This window comes from Capra hircus, chromosome 3 (genome assembly GCF_001704415.2).
Source record: "Capra hircus breed San Clemente chromosome 3, ASM170441v1, whole genome shotgun sequence".
Taxonomy (NCBI): domain Eukaryota; kingdom Metazoa; phylum Chordata; class Mammalia; order Artiodactyla; family Bovidae; genus Capra; species Capra hircus.
The window spans coordinates 28,432,844-28,451,456 of NC_030810.1; the positions used below are offsets into that span (position 1 = coordinate 28,432,844).

At 43.9% G+C, this 18,613-nt stretch overlaps 1 protein-coding gene across 1 annotated transcript in view; it reads right to left on the reverse strand.

The window, feature by feature from the left end:
- YIPF1 (Yip1 domain family member 1) overlaps positions 1–18,046 on the reverse strand; it is a 35,878-nt gene extending 17,832 nt beyond the window's left edge. Inside the window, exons 1-6 of the mRNA XM_005678389.3 lie at positions 17,895–18,046; positions 17,080–17,159; positions 11,314–11,477; positions 8,915–8,995; positions 8,559–8,646; positions 1,331–1,447 (exon numbers count right to left, since the gene is read on the reverse strand). Of these exons, the coding sequence (XP_005678446.1) occupies positions 1,331–1,447; positions 8,559–8,646; positions 8,915–8,995; positions 11,314–11,477; positions 17,080–17,110 (481 nt within the window). The 5' untranslated portion in view covers positions 17,111–17,159; positions 17,895–18,046. The remainder of the gene's footprint in view (positions 1–1,330; positions 1,448–8,558; positions 8,647–8,914; positions 8,996–11,313; positions 11,478–17,079; positions 17,160–17,894) is intronic.

Below are 18,613 nucleotides of genomic sequence, written 5' to 3' on the forward strand. Positions count from 1 at the left end.
TTAAACCAAGGTCACCTGACAAATGCAGCTGGGACTGACTCCACATGGAGGAGAGAAGGGCAAACAGGCACAGAGAGTGAGGGCAGGACAGGAAGGCCACATGGACACACAGACAGGCAAAAACAGTATTCCGTAGACACGCAGGCATGTGCACATACACATACGGCAACAGTTCATTTTACTGAATCCTTTCTGTACAAGGCACTATTTTAACCTCTTTAGAGACATCACTTCTTTATTCTTACAATAGCCCTATAATATAGATATTCTTACTCCCATTTCACTGACAAGGAATCTGAGGTCAAGAGAGATGAAATAATTTGCCCAACAAGGTAGAAGCTGGTGAGTAAAGAGGGAGGCAGAAGCCGATGGCTGGGTGCCCGAGCCCATGCCCTTACACAGCTTCTCAACAGGAGAGCGGGTCGTCAGGGACAGAGCGAGGGAAGGAGAGGACAGAGAATGGGGCAAAGGCCAATCTCCTGCACAGCCAAACACTCCTGCCTTGGGTGGCTGTCACCTGCAAGTCCCTAAAAGCTGTTTTTTTGCCCCTAGCTATCCAATACTGCCACATGAAAAGAAGTTTTGTTTATTTTTTTGACTGTGCCGCACAGTTTGTGGGATCTTAGTTTCCCAACCAGGAATCAAAGTCAGGCCCCCAGCAGTGGAAGCACAGTATCCTAACCACTGGACCACCAGGGAAAGTCCCTAGAAAGGAAGTTTTAAAACAAGAACATCATCCACAGGCCCATCTTCACTCAGACACTCTCACCTCTGCATTCTTCCTTCTCGGCCCTGACTGTCTGCAGACTTCTCTTTAACAAAACTGCTAACAGCACTGGTATAAGTTTGGATTAGGAGTTCTCCACGTTGTTCTAGGTGCTTCATAATTAATGGCTATAGACATAGCTAGCTGAGTCATCATGCCTTAAATAACAAGGCCCCTACTGCTGCTAACAGTTAGATAATGCAAATAACACTACAGTGGAGACTCTTCTACACACTGCTTTTTACTTATTTTGTACATCTTTCTTTGGAGACATTCTGATTGCTATGGGGCCTTGCCTTACAGTTTTCCAGAAGAGTACACAGATTCACAATACTGTGAATATACTTAATGCCACTGAATTGCACGCTTAAAAGTGGTTAAAATGGGACATTTTAGGTTATTTTAACAAAACAAAAGATAAAAAGACTATGTGGATTTATATGGACAGATGATTAGTTTTGAACCCTTATACAGGAAAATGGGCTGCAGGACCTACAGACAGGGGTCCAAGAACTCACAGTTAGCAACTGACAGCATTCCAAATAAGTCAAGCTATTCACCAACCTTTTCGGAATTCGGGCACATAGTGGTATGTCTTCTCTCCCAGATGGATTAAGAAGTTGGAAAGATTCCCACTGATTGCTATGGCAAAGACCAATGTGGCGCATATCCAAAAGGGGCCTGCAAAGCAAACCAGAAAACTCAGACAAGAAAATGATGAACCAGCCTCATGGAAGCAATGGAAAATGAAGTTTAGATGGAATCAGTATTTGTTAAGCGGGAATTTTCTTTTTAAAAAGTCAAATACACAACTCAGTAATTACCTGCCTCAAAGACAGTGGGGATTGAAACGCGCAAAACAAAACACCCTCCCCAATTAGGTGAATGAAGACACTGATTTGTTTATACGGCTCTTGTTGGAAGATCATCCAAAAAAATTCATGGACATTTTGTTAAAACTTCACAGGTTTACCAAACCTGTGGAGGATACCGGAAGCAAAGGTTACTTCCTTTACATAAGTATCAGATGTTAATGCCAGAGAAAAAAATAATTAAAATTATATAGGTCCTTTGCTGTCTAAATAGAAGAGCAGGGCAAGCTTTAGGAAACAGTTCATTTAATCTAACAAATCACCATGCGTGTCTGTATGTGAGTGCATATGTAAGGCTTTCTTTCTTCCTTTTCTTTTTTTTAATGAAAAAGTAATACACACACATAGTGCATTGTTCAAAAGGCACAAAAGGGGATATAGAGAAAATTAACCTTCTTTCCTCTCTGCTCCCTAGCTATTCATTCTCTTCCACAGAACTCACCACCATAACCAGTTTCTGGTGAACCCTGCCAGAGACTTCTATACACACAAAAGCAAATGCATATTTGTGTGTGTGCTTTAAAGAAATGCTAACATGCATATGTATTTTCACTTTATCATGTCCTGGAGATTCTACTATAGCTATTTATAAGTCACTTCAGTTGTGTCCGTCTCTATGCGACCCTATCGACTGTAGCCCACCAAGCTCCTCTGTCCACGGAATTCTCCAGGCAAGAATACTGTTGCGAGTTGTCATGCCCTCCTCCAGGGGATCTTCCCAACCCAGGGATTGAACCCACGTGTCTCATGTCTTCTGCATTGGGAGGCAGATTCTTTACCACTATCACCACCTGGGAAGCCCATAAAATTCAGCTTATTCTTTTTAATGATTATAAAATATTTCACTAAGTGAATGAGTACACCATGCTTTAGAAGCCCCTTTGATCATTTCCCTTGATTTCTTGACCATTCTTGTTTCTCCCCATCTAGAAAAAGGACTATTTGAACAAATACAATTTATAAATCTAGAGATTTTAATAGATTTTAAGAATTTCATTTTTCAATTTCAGTAATATTCTGTAGGGTTCTTTTCTTTTGGATAACCGTAGGCACCTTGACATATCACAAAATTAAGAAAATTACTGCGCTGGGGGAGATGACTGGCAGAAATGGATGAGCACTTTTTGAGGCCAAGTTGGTTCCTGAAGGTGGGAAAGGATTCACAACAAGCACTTGACTGGGAAGCTCCAAAGAGTCACCAACATCAGCTTCCCAAGTAGCACTGCTGACTCACTAGCCTGCGGGCGCTCTGTTACAGCCAAGGATCAGATGCTGTTCACTGCAGTACTCTGCATGCCTAGCACATAAACAGTGTAACAACAACCAAAAAAGAAAAAAAAAAACCACCCTTACAACCAGTAACAGTAATTTAAAAATCCCCCAAAGCTTTACTGAACAAATGAACAAAACTAACCATGTGTTATTGCTGGGCTGAGACCATCGAAGCAGGCGACCGCAAGTGATCAGAATACTAGCGTACTCGTAGACAGGAAGCAGAAGCTACCCTGTCAGCTGTTATTTACTAACTGCCTCCTTTCCTCTGGGCCCTGGTGCTGGGGACACAGCGATGTGTGACAGGCACAGTCACTGCCTCTGCTGCACTCAGGCACACAGGAGGCGTGGCCCCCAGAGACACACACCACCTGCTCCTCCCAAGCCTGCCACCAGGCTCCACACTGCCTTCTCTCTTGCTCATGCCTGCCAAATTCCTACCCCAATTACGGGGTGGGGTGGGAGGAAACGTCAACTTAGCTTGCGCTGTGCATTTTTATATTATCAAACATTTCTAACTGACAGAAAAGCCCAAAGAATGATAAAACAAACACTGGCGCACTCATCGTGCTTACTTTTCAAATCTTTCTAATGCTGCGGTACTACTCACATCCTTCTCCAACATGCTGCATCGACTACTGTTCTGAGATGTGTCCTTGCTGATGCTTATAGACCAAATCCATTTCTAAAACCTACAGAATTCTGGATATGAACACACCATATTTACTCTGGTCATTGCCAAATATTTGCTAATTACAAGCAATGAGGAGGCAATGAAGAATAACGCCCTTCTATATGTCTTCTTATTTATCTAGGAGGAGAACTGCTAAGCTGTAGGGCAGGAGCATCTTCAGACTGCTCCAATTTGTGGTACCAGTTACATACCCACCCACATTTTACACAAGGTCCCATGGCTCCATATCCTTGGCAACATTTGATACCAATGCTTATGAAAAGCTGAGTTATCGCTCCTCTCTGTTTAGACCCTTCAGTGGCATCTCATTCAAGCTAAAGCCCAAGTCTTTACTTGCTTCCAAGACCCTACATGTATCCCTCCACACTGCCCTCTGACCTCATCTACGAGACGCCCTTGTTCGCTCCAGCCCATTCACACTAGTGTCTTCACTGTCCTTTGAGCACATGAGGCAAGTTCCTGCCTCAAGGCCTTCGTACATGCTGAGCTCTCTCTTCCATTTATTTACTTGGCTGTGCTGGGTCATAGTTACGGATGCGGGATCTAATTCACTGCACAGGGATCAAAGTGGGGCCCCTGCATTGGGAGGACAAAGTCTCAGCCACTGGACCATCAGAGAGATCCCAGAACTCTCTTTTTCAAATGCTCTTCTCTGAGATACTTACTTGCATTGCTCCCAATTCCTTCAGGTGTTTACTCAGAATCCACCTTTTACATTTTTTAAAAGATTCAAATCCACCCACCTACATAAACATTTACGGTCTCTCTTCTCTGCTTTTAAACTTTTACCTTAGCATTTATCACTAGCATACTGTGTATTTTACCTATTTTCTTTGTCTATTGTTAAACTTAGATTATAAACTGCCTCTGAGCAGGGACTTTTGTCTGTTTTTATTACTGCTGTACCTCCAGCGCCTAGAATAGTGCGTGCTTCATATTTGTTAACTGAATGAATAAACGAAGACAAGCCAAGTTGTATGATGGCTAAATTGATGCACATAAATGATATCCTGTTTTAGTTTTTATTTCCCTGATTACAGGCATGTGCTAAGTCACCTCAGTGGTGTTTGACTCTTTGCGACCCTATGGACTGTCGCCCGCCAGGCTCCTCCATCCATGGGATTCTCCAGGCAATACTTGAGTTGCCATGCCCTCCTGCAGGAGACCTTCACAACCCAGGGATCGAATCTACATCTTGTAGGTGTCCTGCATTGGAAGGCAGGTTCTTTACCACTAGTGCCCCCTGGGAAGCCTTATTACAGGTGTAGCTAAGCATTTTTTTCATGTATTTATTGGCCATTCGGGTTTCCTTTTCTGTGAATTGCTTATTTTTTGCTAGAATTTATAATTGGTTTTACTCTTATAACCAGTAGGCACTCTACATGTATTCTTGATTTTATCTTTTGTGGGTTATGTGCTCTGAAATATTATCTTTGGTCGGTGGTTTATTTATTTTTCCTTGTTTATGGTTTATTTTGTGGTATAGAAATTTTAAATTTTGGTGTAAATGTAGTCAAATTCATTCATCTTTCCCTCAGATCCTGCAGACTGGCTCTTCTGTTATCTTGCTCCTAACCACCTTCCTCCAATCCACCCCAAGAGAAGGTCAGCCCTCTCTTCTAAAAAACTTTCTTTTTTCTAGTTGTACTTTTTTTTTTTTGGTTGCACTATGTGGCATGTGGGGTCTTCCCTGATCAGGGATCAAACCTGTGTTGCCTGCATTGGGAGTGCAGAGTTCTAACTACTGGACTGCCAGAGAAATCCTGTACTTTCTTTTTTTAAGCATGTCTGTGAGCTCATGAGGGCTTCCCCAGTGGCTCAGGTGGTAAAGAACCTGCCTGACAATGCAGGAGATGCGGGTTAGATTCCTGGGTCCAGAAGATGCCCGGGAGGAGGAAATGACAACCCATTCCAGTATTCTTGCCTGGAGAATCCTGTGGAGAGAAGAGCCTGTTGAGCTACAGTCTGTAGGGTCTCAAGGTATCAGACAAGACTTAGCGACTAGAACAACATGAATTTATGAGGCTGATAGTGCTGTGCAAAGAAGAATGTTTCAGGATCAAAGATGAGTGGAAAGGAGACTTTCCTCAGCATCCATTAGAGCAGTTCCACTTTCAGTTCAGTTCAGTTCAGTCGCTCAGTCGTGTCTGACTCTTTGCGACCCCATGAATCGCAGCACGCCAGGCCTCCCTGTCCATCACCATCTCCCGGAGTTCATTCAGACTCACCTCCATCGAGTCTGTGATGCCATCCACCCATCTCATCCTCGGTCGTCCCCTTCTCCTCCTGCCCCCAATCCCTCCCAGCATCAGAGTCTTTTCCAATGAGCCAACTCTTCACATGAGGTGGCCAAAGTACTGGAATTTCAGCTTCAGCATCATTTCTTCCAAAGAAATCCCAGGGCTGATCTCCTTTAGAATGGACTGGTTGGATCTCTGTGCAGTCCAAGTTCCACTTTAACTGATTCTAAACATTGGATAACATCCATAACATTTGATGAAAAGTTTCTGGAGCTTAAAAACACCAGTTTAATAGAGTAAGTAGGAGCTTTATATTAACACTAAACCAGGTGCTGTGAGTGTATATTGTCGCTTCAGTTCCGTCCGACTCCTTGAGACCTCATGGACTCTAGCCCATCAGGCTCTTCTGTCCATGGAATTCTCCAGGCAAGAATACTGGAGTGGGTTACCAAGACCTCCTCCAGGGGATCTTCCCCACCCAGGGATCAAACCCACATCTCTTACGTCTCCTGCATTGGCACCACTTAGGAAGCCCAAACTAGGTGCCAGTTTTACTTTAACTATTTATAATAAATAGTTGGTTTATATACAATATTACATAAGTTTCAAGTGTACATAGTGCATCATAATTTTTAAACATTATATTCCATTTTTAGTTATTATAAAATATTAGCTATATTCCCTGTGCTGCATCTTTATAGCTTTTTTATTTTATACATAAGCAGTTTGTACCTCTTAACCCTCTACATCATGAGAAACGCTGGACCTGAAGAAACACAAGCTGGAATCAAGATTGCCAGGAGAAATATCAATAACCTCAGATATGCAGATAACACCACCCTTATGGCAGAGAGTGAAGAGGAACTAAAAAGCCTCTTGATCAAAGTGAAAGTGGAGAGTGAAAAAGTTGGCTTAAAGCTCAACATTCAGAAAACAAAGATCATGGCACCTGGTCCCATCACTTCATGGCAAATAGATGGGGAAACAGTGGAAACAGTGTCAGATTTTATTTTTTTTGGGCTCCAAAATCACTGCAGATGATGATTGCAGCCATGAAATTAAAAGACGCTTACTCCTTGGAAGGAAAGTTATGGCCAACCTAGATAGTATATTCAAAGGCAGAGACATTACTTTGCCGACTAAGGTCCGTCTAGTCAAGGCTATGGTTTTTCCAGTAGTCATGTACGGATGTGAGAGTTGGACTGTGAAGAAGGCTGAGTGCCGAAGAATTGATGCTTTTTGAACTGTGGTGTTGGAGAAGACTCCTGAGAGTCCCTTGGACTGCATGGAGATCCAACCAGTCCATTCTGAAGGAGATCAGCCCTGGGATTTCTTTGGAAGGAATGATGCTGAAGCTGAAACTCCAGTACTTTGGCCACCTCATGCGAAGAGTTGACTCATTGGAAAAGACTCTGATGCTGGGAGGGATTGGGGGCAGGAGGAGAAGGGGACGACAGAGGATGAGAGGATGGATGGCATCACGGACTCGATGGACGTGAGTCTGAATGAACTCCGGGAGATGGTGATGGACAGGGAGGCCTGGCGTGCTGCGATTCATGGGATCGCAGAGAGTCGGACACGACTGAGCGACTGAACTGACTGACTGACAACCCTCTACTCCTATCCTGCCCCTCCTCCCTTCCCTCTCCCCACTGGTAACTACTAGTTCGTTCTCTATATCTGTGAGTTTGTTTCTTTTCTGTTAGATTCACCAGTTTTAGTTCTTATATTCCACATATAAGTGAAATCATACAGGATGTCTTTTTCTGTCTGACTTATTGAACTGAAGTATAATACCCTCCCAGTTCATCCATTATGTTGCTATTGGGAGTTCTTAGTTTGACAACTTCTAATCTTAGTTTTCTCACATGGAAAACAGAGATAATAGCACTTAATACACTGCCCTCTTGAAAGGATTAAAGACTGTATGTACTGATTGGTACACAACAGATTCTCATGAATTCCTTTTCCTCTTATAATCAACATGTATAATTGCTCTAATACTTACTGTTTAGGGTTGAACATATAAATTACTGAACACCACTGAGCATCAGGTTCTTCATGAGAAAAATGGGGATAATAACACCTGCCTCAGAGGTCGTTGAAAGAACTAGCTGTGCCCACATACACCAAGTCTAGCACAGAGCATCTGCACACAGAAGCACCGAGTCTCTGGCTTTCTCCCCGCAAACACAGAAGTCACCAGTGTTGGAACCCTTTCCCTCAGAAGCACCGGATGGACCTCTGGCCCCTCCTCAGACAGCAGTCTGAGGCCCCTCCTTGACACCAATCCCTAGGCTCATCCCCTTACAAACTCCCAAGGGGAAGCCAGCCTGTCTGAGGGGCAGGGCTGGAACTCAGCATATCAATGAGTAAGTATAAGAGAGCCTCCTCCACACTCACCCCAACCACCAAATCCTCTAAAGTTAAAATCAATAATCTCCTCTATATGAAGTGACTTAATTTGTCCCAAGTTTGTAATGTCATTTGAAGACTTTCAAAGGACACACTCTTCTTGTCATCATGGCATTAATCAAACATGTAATTGCATTTTCTCCAAAATTCTTTGCAAGAGCTGCTACTGAAGCTCAGAAGAGACAAACAAAACGCTCACGCCCCACCAACAGTGTGCTCCGCCAGCTTTCGAGGCAACCCACACCCTCATCTGCATTTAGCCGGTACATGAAAAAGAACTAAAACGGTGCTACACGTACCGTAGAGATCTGGATTGCTGCGGATATACAACCTTACGAAGTTTTTTCCTGGTATTGGCAAAAGAGACCCCTTTATTCGGTCAAAGACCTGCAAAACAGCATAGTGGTAAACCTACAGATGATTTTTTTCTTAAAGTTTAGTAAAGTTTAACTACTGCAAAATTGAAACAGTTATTAGAGCTTTTATTATTTATTATCTTTTTATTATTTCATTTAGTATTTTCAAGTGCCAATAACCCTTTACTTTTGCAGACCATATCCAGTATGCAATGCCTGTCACATTACTTGACTGTTTAACAGCAGAAGAACTAAGTCTGCATCATACATCAAAAGAAAGGTGAAAGTGGTTTACAGACCTGGTGAGTGTCTACGTCAAAGAACGTCTGATAGTATTCAAATGTCCAGAAGGGGGAGCTTTTCTTCTGTCCAGCAAGTAACTGTCAGAGGTAAAATAAAACATAATGAACACAGAATTTCCTTATTCTGGCCACCCAGACAGAGAAAGAGAGAGGATCTAAGAGAAACTCAAGAAATACGAAAGACCAAACTCTTCTACATTCATCTATCACTTTTACCATAGCCACAACCAGTTCTTCAGTTCAGTCAGTTCAGTCGCTCAGTCGTGTCCGACTCTCTGCGACCCCATGAATCGCAGCACGCCAGGCCTCCCTGTCCATCACCATCTCCCAGAGTTCACTCAGACTCACGTCCATTGAGTCAGTGATGCCATCCAGCCATCCCATCTTCTGTCATCCCCTTCTCCTGCCCCCAACTCCTCCCAACATCAGGGTCTTTTCCAATAAGTCAGTTCTTCGCATCAGGTGGCCAAAGTATTGGAGTTTCAGCTTCAGCATCAGTCCTTCCAATGAACACCCAGGACTGATCTCCTTTAGGATGGACTGGCTGGATCTCCCTGCAGTCCAAGGGACTCCCAAGAGTCTTCTCCAGACCACAGTTCAAAAAACATCAATTCTTCAGTGCTCAGCTTTCTTCACAGCCCAACTCTCACATCCATACATGACCACTGTAAAAACCATAGCCTTGACTAGACGGACCTTTGTTGGCAAAGTAATACCTCTGCTTTTGAATATGCTATCTAGGTTGGCCATAACCTTCCTTCCAAGGAGTAAGCGTCCTTTAATTTCAAGGCTGCAATCACCATCTGCAGTGATTTTGGAGCCCCCCCAAAAGTCTGACACTGTTTCCACTGTTTCTCCATCTATTTCCCATGAAGTGATGGGACAGGATGCCATGATCTTCGTTTTCTGAATGTTGATCTTTAAGCTAACTTTTTCACTCGCCTTTTTCACTTTCATCAAGAGGCTTTTTAGTTCCTCTTCACTTCTTGCCATTGCGTGATATAAAATAAGCATCAGTTTTGAAGTTTTATCAAAAGGTTTTTAATCCTGGTCCCTCCACTAGGGGGCAGCTTCATCAAATCACTAGACTCATCTCAGTCTCCCTAATCTAAAAAAGTATAGCTAACAGATCTGCCTTATAGGGTTATAGGGAGGATTAGATTAATTATTGGCGCTTCCCCAGTGCCTCAGTTGGTAAAGAATCCACCTGCCATTGCAGAAAATGTAAATTTGATCCCTGGGTTGGGAAGATCCCCTGGAGGAGGAAAGGGCAACCCACTCTGGTACTCTTGTGTGGGAAATCCCATAGACAGAGGAGCCTGGCAGGCCACAGTCCACGGGGTCGCAAAGAGTTAGACAGGACTTAGCAGCTAAACAACAACACTAGTACAGAAGGACTCAGATTGCCTCAGTTTAAAGTTCCCTCTGCACCTGCCAGCTGCATGTCCTGGGGCAAGTCGCTTAAACCCTGTGCCTCAGGCTTCTCATTTATAAAACAAGCACAGGATTGCTTCCTGGCCTTTTGGCTAAGATCAGGTATAAAAGGAGTATAAGAATACTTCCTTGCATATCGGGTTGTTTTGAGGATTACATGAGATGATCCAAGTGAAGAACTTCAAATGGTGTTTGGCAGCTATTAAACACCGAATGCTGCTGCTGCTGCTAAGTCACTTCAGTCGTGTCCAACTCTGTGTGGCCCCATAGACGGCAGCCCAGGCAACCAGGCTCCCCTGTCCCTGGGATTCTCCAGGCAAGAACACTGGAGTGGGCTGCCATTTCCTTCTCCAGTGCATGACAGTGAAAAGTGAAGTCGCTCAGTCATGTCCGACTCTTCGCAACCCCATGGACTGCAGCCTACCAGGCTCCTCCGCCCATGGGATTTTCCAGGCAAGAGTACTGGAGTGGGGTGCCACTGCCTTCTCCGTAAACACTGAATAAATGTCAGCTATTGTGATTATAATGATGAGAAGAGTCAATATATTACTTTCAGATGAGGAAATCCAGGCTTAGGGAAATTAAAATATCTTACCCAAGACCACAGAGCTATTACTACTGGCCAGACCAGGACTCAAACTCAGGCTCCTAAGTCTGAGCTCTTGCTGTGATATCTAGTATATAATGGTATTTAATTTGGCATAAACTTTGGTACTTATTTTGGTATTTCATGGAGTTCCACAAAGCACACCCGGCACTCCACTATTTCATAAGCCTGTGAACACACTGCTACAAATCGAGTACTCCTCTAGTGAATCAAAAGCATGATCCATTTATAAAATGTCACTAGAAATACTACTGGGCTGGCCAAAAAGTTCCTAGCACACAGGAAACTGCAATAAATGCATGGATGAGGTTTTTTAAAGTTAAAAGAAAAAAAAATTTCAAACACAAGTCCAAACCTCAGTTTTGTCAGAGTCATCGTTTCCTAGTAACTCATCATCTTCTTCTCTCCCCAAGCCTCTTGGGGGTCCTGGCTTATGCTTTGGGGTTTCACCAGGATCCTCGATGCTGATTGTGGTGGCATCTGGGTTTGCTGCTAGGGAAGTGGTTGTATCACCAAATTCTGAAATCAATTAGAGCACAAGGGTATCAGAGATCTTACTATTAATTTCAAGTCGAGCTGTTACAACTTCAGCTTTGCTATAGACCCTATTTGAGACAAATGGCAAAAGGCTCTAAAAAACATCTCATAGAAAACAAACTGACACAGAAAAATGATCATAAAGACAACAGAATCTGAAGTCAGACCTGAACTGTAGTCCTGGTTAAATTACTAAGTATTCACGCCTGAGTAAGCAACTTAACCTCGATAAGCTTCAGTGTTCCCATCTCTTCCATAGGGAGAATAATATTTAAGGAACTGGGGGAAAGTTAGGAGTATTACCATAAGTAAAGTCCTCAGCAGAGTGCCTAGCCCATAGCAAGTAACCAACCTAACTCTCTCTTCTTTGATTCAAGTTCAAAAAAAAAATTTAATGGAAGTTATTGTTTTCCAATAAGTCCTATGTGATCACTACAGGGAACATGGAGACAAAGATGAAAGTGGAAACGATAGAATAAAAATCACTCCTGCGTGCGTGCGTGGTGCTTAGTTGCTTCGGTTGTGCCTGCCTCTGTGTGACGCTATGGACTGTGGCCTGCCAGGCTCCTCTGTCCACGGGGCTCTCCAAGGCAAGAATACTGGAGTGGGTTGCCATGCCTTCCTCCAAGGGATCTTCCTGACCCAGGGATCAAAATCCTGGCGACTTCCGTGTCTTCTGCATTGCAGCCAGATTTTTTTTCACCGCTGAGCCACCCAGGAAGCTCCCCAAAATCACTCTTAGTCCCACCCATATAAAACTAACACTATTAACTTTTGGTATATTTCCTTTTCTCTGTACAGTAGATTCATACCAGTGATGATCACTCATTCAACAAATATTTACTATATGCCTACAACTGCCAAACACTGACTTAGGATGTGATAGCATACTATGTCAACAATTTTGTATGCCGCTCCGTCTACTGGGGATTATACAAAAATGACTTTTTCATGTTATATCAGTGTTTACAATGAACATTTATGTGTCTACATAGTAGTCATTGAGCTGGAGGTAGGAAGATTAGGAGAGAGACACCACAAGTTAATACAACTATTCCACTACCACTGGATGTTTAGGTTGCTTCCCACTTTTATTAGAACAAATAACACTGTTAAGAGTATCTGTACAGAGACAGTTTTAGGGCTTATTGCCTTAGTATGAACACTATCTTAAAGAGATGGGAATACCAGACCACCTTACCTGCCTCTGCTGCCTCCTTTGCAACCTGTATCCAGGTCAAGAAGCAACAGTTAGAATCAGACATGGACCAAGAGACTGGTGCCAAATTGGGAAAGGAGTACACCAAGGCTGTATATTGTCACCCTGCTTATTTAACTTACATGCAGAGTACATACAAGAAATGCTGGGCTGGATGAAACACAAGCTAGAATCAAGATTTGCAGAAGAAATATCAATAATCTCAGATATGCTGATGACACCACCCTTATGGCAGAAAGTGAAGAGGAATTAAAGAGCCACTTGATGAAGGTGAAAAAGGAGAGTGAAAAAGCTGGCTTAAAACTCAACATTCAAAAAACTAAGATCATGGCATCCGGTCGCATCATATGGCAAATAGGTGGGGAAACAAAGGAAACAGTGACAGACTTTATTTTCCTGGGCTCCAAAAATCACTGCAGATGGTGACTGCAGCCACAAAATTAAAAGACACTTGCTCCTTGGAAGAAAAGCTATGACAAACCTAGACAGCATATTAAAAAGCAGGGACATTACTCTGCCAACAAACGTCCTTATAATCAAAGCTATGGTTTTTCCAGTAGTCATGTATAGATCTGAGAGTTGGACCATAAAGAAGGTTGAAAGCTGCAGATTTGATGCTTTTGAACTGTGGTCCTGGAGAAGACTCTTGAGAGTCCCATGGACTGCAAGGAGATCAAACCAGTCATTCCTAAAGGAAATCAATCCTGTATATTCATTAGAAGGCTAAACCTGAAGCTCCAATACTCTGGCCACCTGATGCGAAGGCCTGACTCATTAGAAAAGACCCTGATGCTGGGAAAGACTGAAGGAGGAGACAGGAGGAGAAGGGGACGACAGAGGATGAGATGGCTGGATGGCATCACCGACTCAACGGACATGAGTTTGAGCAAGCTCTGGGAGATGATGGACAGGAAAGCCTGGCGTGCTGCAATCCATGGGGTCACAAAGAGTCGGACATGACTGAGTGACTGAACAACAAAAATGAACATTATCAGCGTGATCACTAGGTCAAAGGGTACAAATCACTTTTAAGGCTCTTGAGCCATACTGGTAAACCGCTCTCCAAAAGAACCTTGCCCATTCATGTCCACCAGCAATGCTCATGACTTCCTATCTCCAGGCATCCTAACAAACTTTATTTAGCCACTCAGATAAAATTCAGGGTAGCTGTGGAGTTTGACAGGTCTAGGGAAAAGTCGGGAAAACCCCTGGAGAAGGAAATGACAACCCACCCCAGTATTCTTGCCTGAGAAATCCCTTGGACAAAGGAGACTGGCAGGCTACAGTCCATGGGGTTGCAAGAGAGTCAGATAAACCTTAGCTACTAAACAGCAACAACAACAATAGGAAGGGTATCAACAGGGCACCACTCTAACCCTGGAAGCATGGCAGTGGGATGGGGCGCTTGCATAACTGAGCCCAATCTTATTGGCTTTCAGCTATGCAAATAGTCTGTGGAGAGAAATAAAGTGACTGACATTAATGAGATGGCTGATATATAACAATTACTCAAGTTTCCATCTCCAGGGTTTTGGCAGCATGAGGCTCTGAAGTGAGACGGTCCTTTGTTTAAGATAAACTAGCACTCCATGACCTTGGGCAAATTACGCCATATCTGGGAGTCTTGGTTTCTTCAACTATAAAATGTAGATAATACTTATCTCACAGAAATGTTGAGGATGATATGAGGTAACAATAAATATTTTCATAGCTATCATTTATTGACTGGGCAGGGCACTGACATTTTAAAAAATGGTTATAACTTTGCCTGAGAGAATCAGACCAAGGAAGATATATTTAAGTCTCACATTTAAAAAGCAGTAGTTTACCAGAGGAAGGACATGCCAGAAGGAGGAACGGAGACTGTCACTTTAGAGGTACCAAGTCCAAAGAGGTTCAAGGTGGAGAGATAACTCCTCAAGCTGCCCTATGAGAAGGGTGGGGACAGCATCTGATGCCAAGGGATATAGGATGAGCAAGACCCAGAAGATGAAAAGCGTGTCCCGTGTGTGAAGAACAGCAGACGGCCTAGCTCGATTTGAATGCAGGATGTGTGTGCCTCGCCCATGACTGTTCACACATTCCGCTCTGAAGGAGTCATTCTTGTCCATCTCAGCCCCTTGAGAGCAAGACGGGTGTGCTTATTTCTGCCACCAACACCACCTGCTTCTACATTTTCTGCTGTGTTTTGCCTCTGCTCCTTTCCTGACACTTCTCCCATCTGTAGGACCCTGACCTCCACTTTTTCATTTAACACCATTCCTCCTCGGAGAAGCTTTCCATGACCCCCACAGCATCCTATGTTCTCTTCCAAACAGCAATTAAGTCCTGTGTGACTCAGCTTCTGCCTCCCCTCAAATCTGACCTTACGACAGCCTCCCCCACCATCTGTGCTCTGGTACACTGGCCTTCCTTTAATTCCTTGGGGAAAAAGATGAAACACACTCCCACTCTTCTCAAGTACTCTGCACAGGCTGTTCTTTAGACTTGAACTTTCATGCCCTGTACTCCCAGATAGGATGATCAAGGAAGGCCTCTGGAATGAAGTGAGATTTGAGCCGAGCAAGGGAACGAGTCATATGGTTATCTGCGGTAAGAGTGTCCTAAGCAGGAAGATGGCACGAAAGCCCTAAGTGTACCTGGTGTCTAGGAGGGACAGTGACGAGGCCCATGTGGGGAGGCAGAAAGAAAGGGCCAGAGTAGTACAAAATGAAATCGGAGGCAGAGGAGGCCTGGATCGTGAGGGCCTCCTAAGCGCAGAAAGGGCTCCACCTTCCAATCCCAGTGAGATGGAGCCACTGAAAGGCTTTGGAGGAATGGCATGATCTGGCTTGGTTTTAAAGGACTACTCTGGATGCAAAAGAAAGACAGCAGAAAGGTAAGGGAAGATGCGGGAAGATCTGAAGGAAGGAAAGGGCTATAATCCAGACATGAGCTGACGGTGACCTTGATTATGGTAGGAGAGTGGTAGAGGTGGTAGGCAGTGGTCAGGTGCTAGATGTATTTTGAAGGCGGTGTTGACAGTATTGGCTGATAAAGTGGATTTTGCTTCAAACGTTTTTTGTTTTCCTTAGGTAGGAATAGCATAGGTTGTGATGCCTGGGTTCAAACTCTTCCTTACCACTTACTATAACCTTTAGGCAAATGACCTAATTTTTCTGTACCTTAATTTCCCCGTTGGTAAAATAGGGAGAGTAAAATAACTACTTCATAAAGTTGACATAAGGACAAAAGGATTTATTTGTAAAGCACTTAGAACAGTATCTGCCATTTAGGAAATACTTCCCTGGAGGCTCAGACGGTAAAGAATCTACCTGCAATGTGGTAGATTTAAGTTCAATCCCTGTGTCAGGAAGATCCCTTGGAGAAGGGAATAGCAACCCACTCCAGTATTCCTGCCTGGAGAATTCCATAGACAGAGGAGCCTGGAGGGCTATAGTCCATGGGGTCACAGTGTTGGACACAACTGAGTGCACACACACACACGCACGCACGCACACACGCACGTGCGCAAGTTATTACAAGACAAAATGAGCATTCATCAATCCCTAGCTTATGTCAGGCTCTGGGCTGAGTTATGAACTTTTCTTTCATTACTTTAATAGCTTGGTGGTTTAGTTGTTAAGTCGTGTCTGACCCTTGCAACTCCATGGACTGTAGCCTACCAGGCTCCTCTGTCCATGGGATTTTCCAGGCAAGAGTACTGGAGTGGGTTGCCATTTCCCTCTCCAGGGGATCTCCCCAACTCAGGAATCGAAACAGGGTCTCCTGCACTGTAGGCAGAGTCTTTACCAACTGAGCTACGAGGGCTAATAGTTTGTAGATATGTATTTAAAAGATCATTTAACAAAAGAAATGTCTCCCTCACTAGACTGAGGGCTTTATAAAGGAAGACACTGACTATTCACTCTTCTACCCTGATAGTGAGAACAATGGTCACACTCATGAAAGACTTATTGATTTAATGAAGGAATGACCTGATTATGTTTCATCATAATAATCTTTTATACGTTCATCTACTCAGCAGTGTAAAAAAAAAATCCCCTCTAACTTTTGATCTTCTGTACCTACTAGAGTTCTAAGCACAAATAGGTGTTCAATAAATGCGTGTTTAACTAAAGCAGGAACTCTATAAACAATTTCTATAATCTGCACTAAATTTACAATATTACCAACCTAGAGGGCTATTTGGCAAAAAAAAGAACAGCTAATACGGACAAATGGAATAACCTGTTGTGGCAAATATTCTTTTATGAAGATGTGTGAAATAATCTTCTTTAATATATGTGCCAGTATACCAACCGAAATCCATTGCTTTTACTACAGAAACGCTAATCATAAAAGGTGGACACTCAAATGATGTACCTTCAAACTGCAAGTCATCTACCGTTGCCATTCAGTCAGTGGGTCGTCTCCCAATTATTAGGAAGATAATCTGCAGAGGTCTAAAAGGAAAAAATAAATACACTTCATAGGATACCATAATACAATATCTGCAAACATCTTATTTTAGGGTTAGAAATGGTGTTGCTTTCCCTTGTGTCCTTTTTTAGTGGGATTTGATAGGTTTATACAAAGATAACCATTTAGCATCAGATACTATCAAAAATGTTATAAAGAAACTAAGGGGGTTGGCGAACAGGGGTCCATTGGTTCCATCCAATCTCACTTATAACGTGGGTGTTTAAGGGCCGAGTGCAGCCTGGAGACGGAAGGACGAATAAGGGGAGACAGGGATTTGATAGAGATGGCTATGAGGGCAGTGAAGAGCAAAGGCCGTAAGTCTAGCCCGTGGTTAAGGGCACAGACTCTGGGGTTGGACAGACTTGGGTTTGAGTCCTGACTCTGCTGCTTCTGGCTATTTTGACTATGGGCTCTTCAGCACCTGTTTCCTCATCAGTAAAATGGATTTATAATTGTACCTACTCACACGATGTTGGGTGCCATTAACTGAGACAAGTGAGTGTGAGGCGCTTAGTGCACAGCGAAGCAATTAGTAGGCGTTGGAGTAATGGGAACCCTGCAGCCTGGGGACCCCTGAGCCCAGGATGGTCTGGGAAAGAGCTGCCCAAGACGCACGGGTAGTGTTTTAGGAGGAGGAGCTGGGCCGCAGCGACCCAGGTGGATAGATCCCGGGGTCTTTCAGTCCCTGGCCGGCCCCGCAGACCCCGCTGCCTCACCTCGAGGGCGCTAGGAGTCCAACCTGTCTCGGTAAGCCTGGGGCCGCAGATTCCCCGCGCTAGTTCTGGTCCCACCGAGTTGCCGGAAACCGGAGATCCGGGGGGCAAACCTTCTCCACCTCCTCCGGGCAGAGCTCCGCCCCCTTAAAGAAACAGCAGCTCCCGGAGACATCACTTCCCGAGACCTCAACAAGCAGCACCATCCACAGCTCGCTCCCTGCGCCACACACCTAAGGGAGAAGATCGGGTTCTTAAAGAGGCAGGTGGCCCGGGGCGGAGCGATGGGGATACTGAGAGGGTCTGCTTTGGCTCACCTCGCTCCCGGGTCAGGGGTAGGGGAAGCAGAGAATTAGCTAGAGTGGGGTTTACTTTATATTTGGTTATATCTCTTTTCTTATTGAAATATGGAACAGCTTAAGGAAAGACAATTGTAAAAAGGAAAAAATACCATCAATCCTCCCATTCTTGGCCATTCTTTAAAAAAATTATTTATTTACTTATTTTAAAAGTCTAATTAACCAGGAAGGGAGATGCAAGTCAATTACTTTTTGAGTGGTTGAATGCCCATGATCTGGGTCAGGAGGATGTCTGTTCACAGAGACACCGCCGTGTGTGTGTAATTTGTTTCTTCACTCCTGCAACGGTCTGCCTTATGGTCTCTGGGCAGTGAGAGGTGTTACCCCTGGGTTACCCCTGTGTCCCCCGCACAGCATCTGATC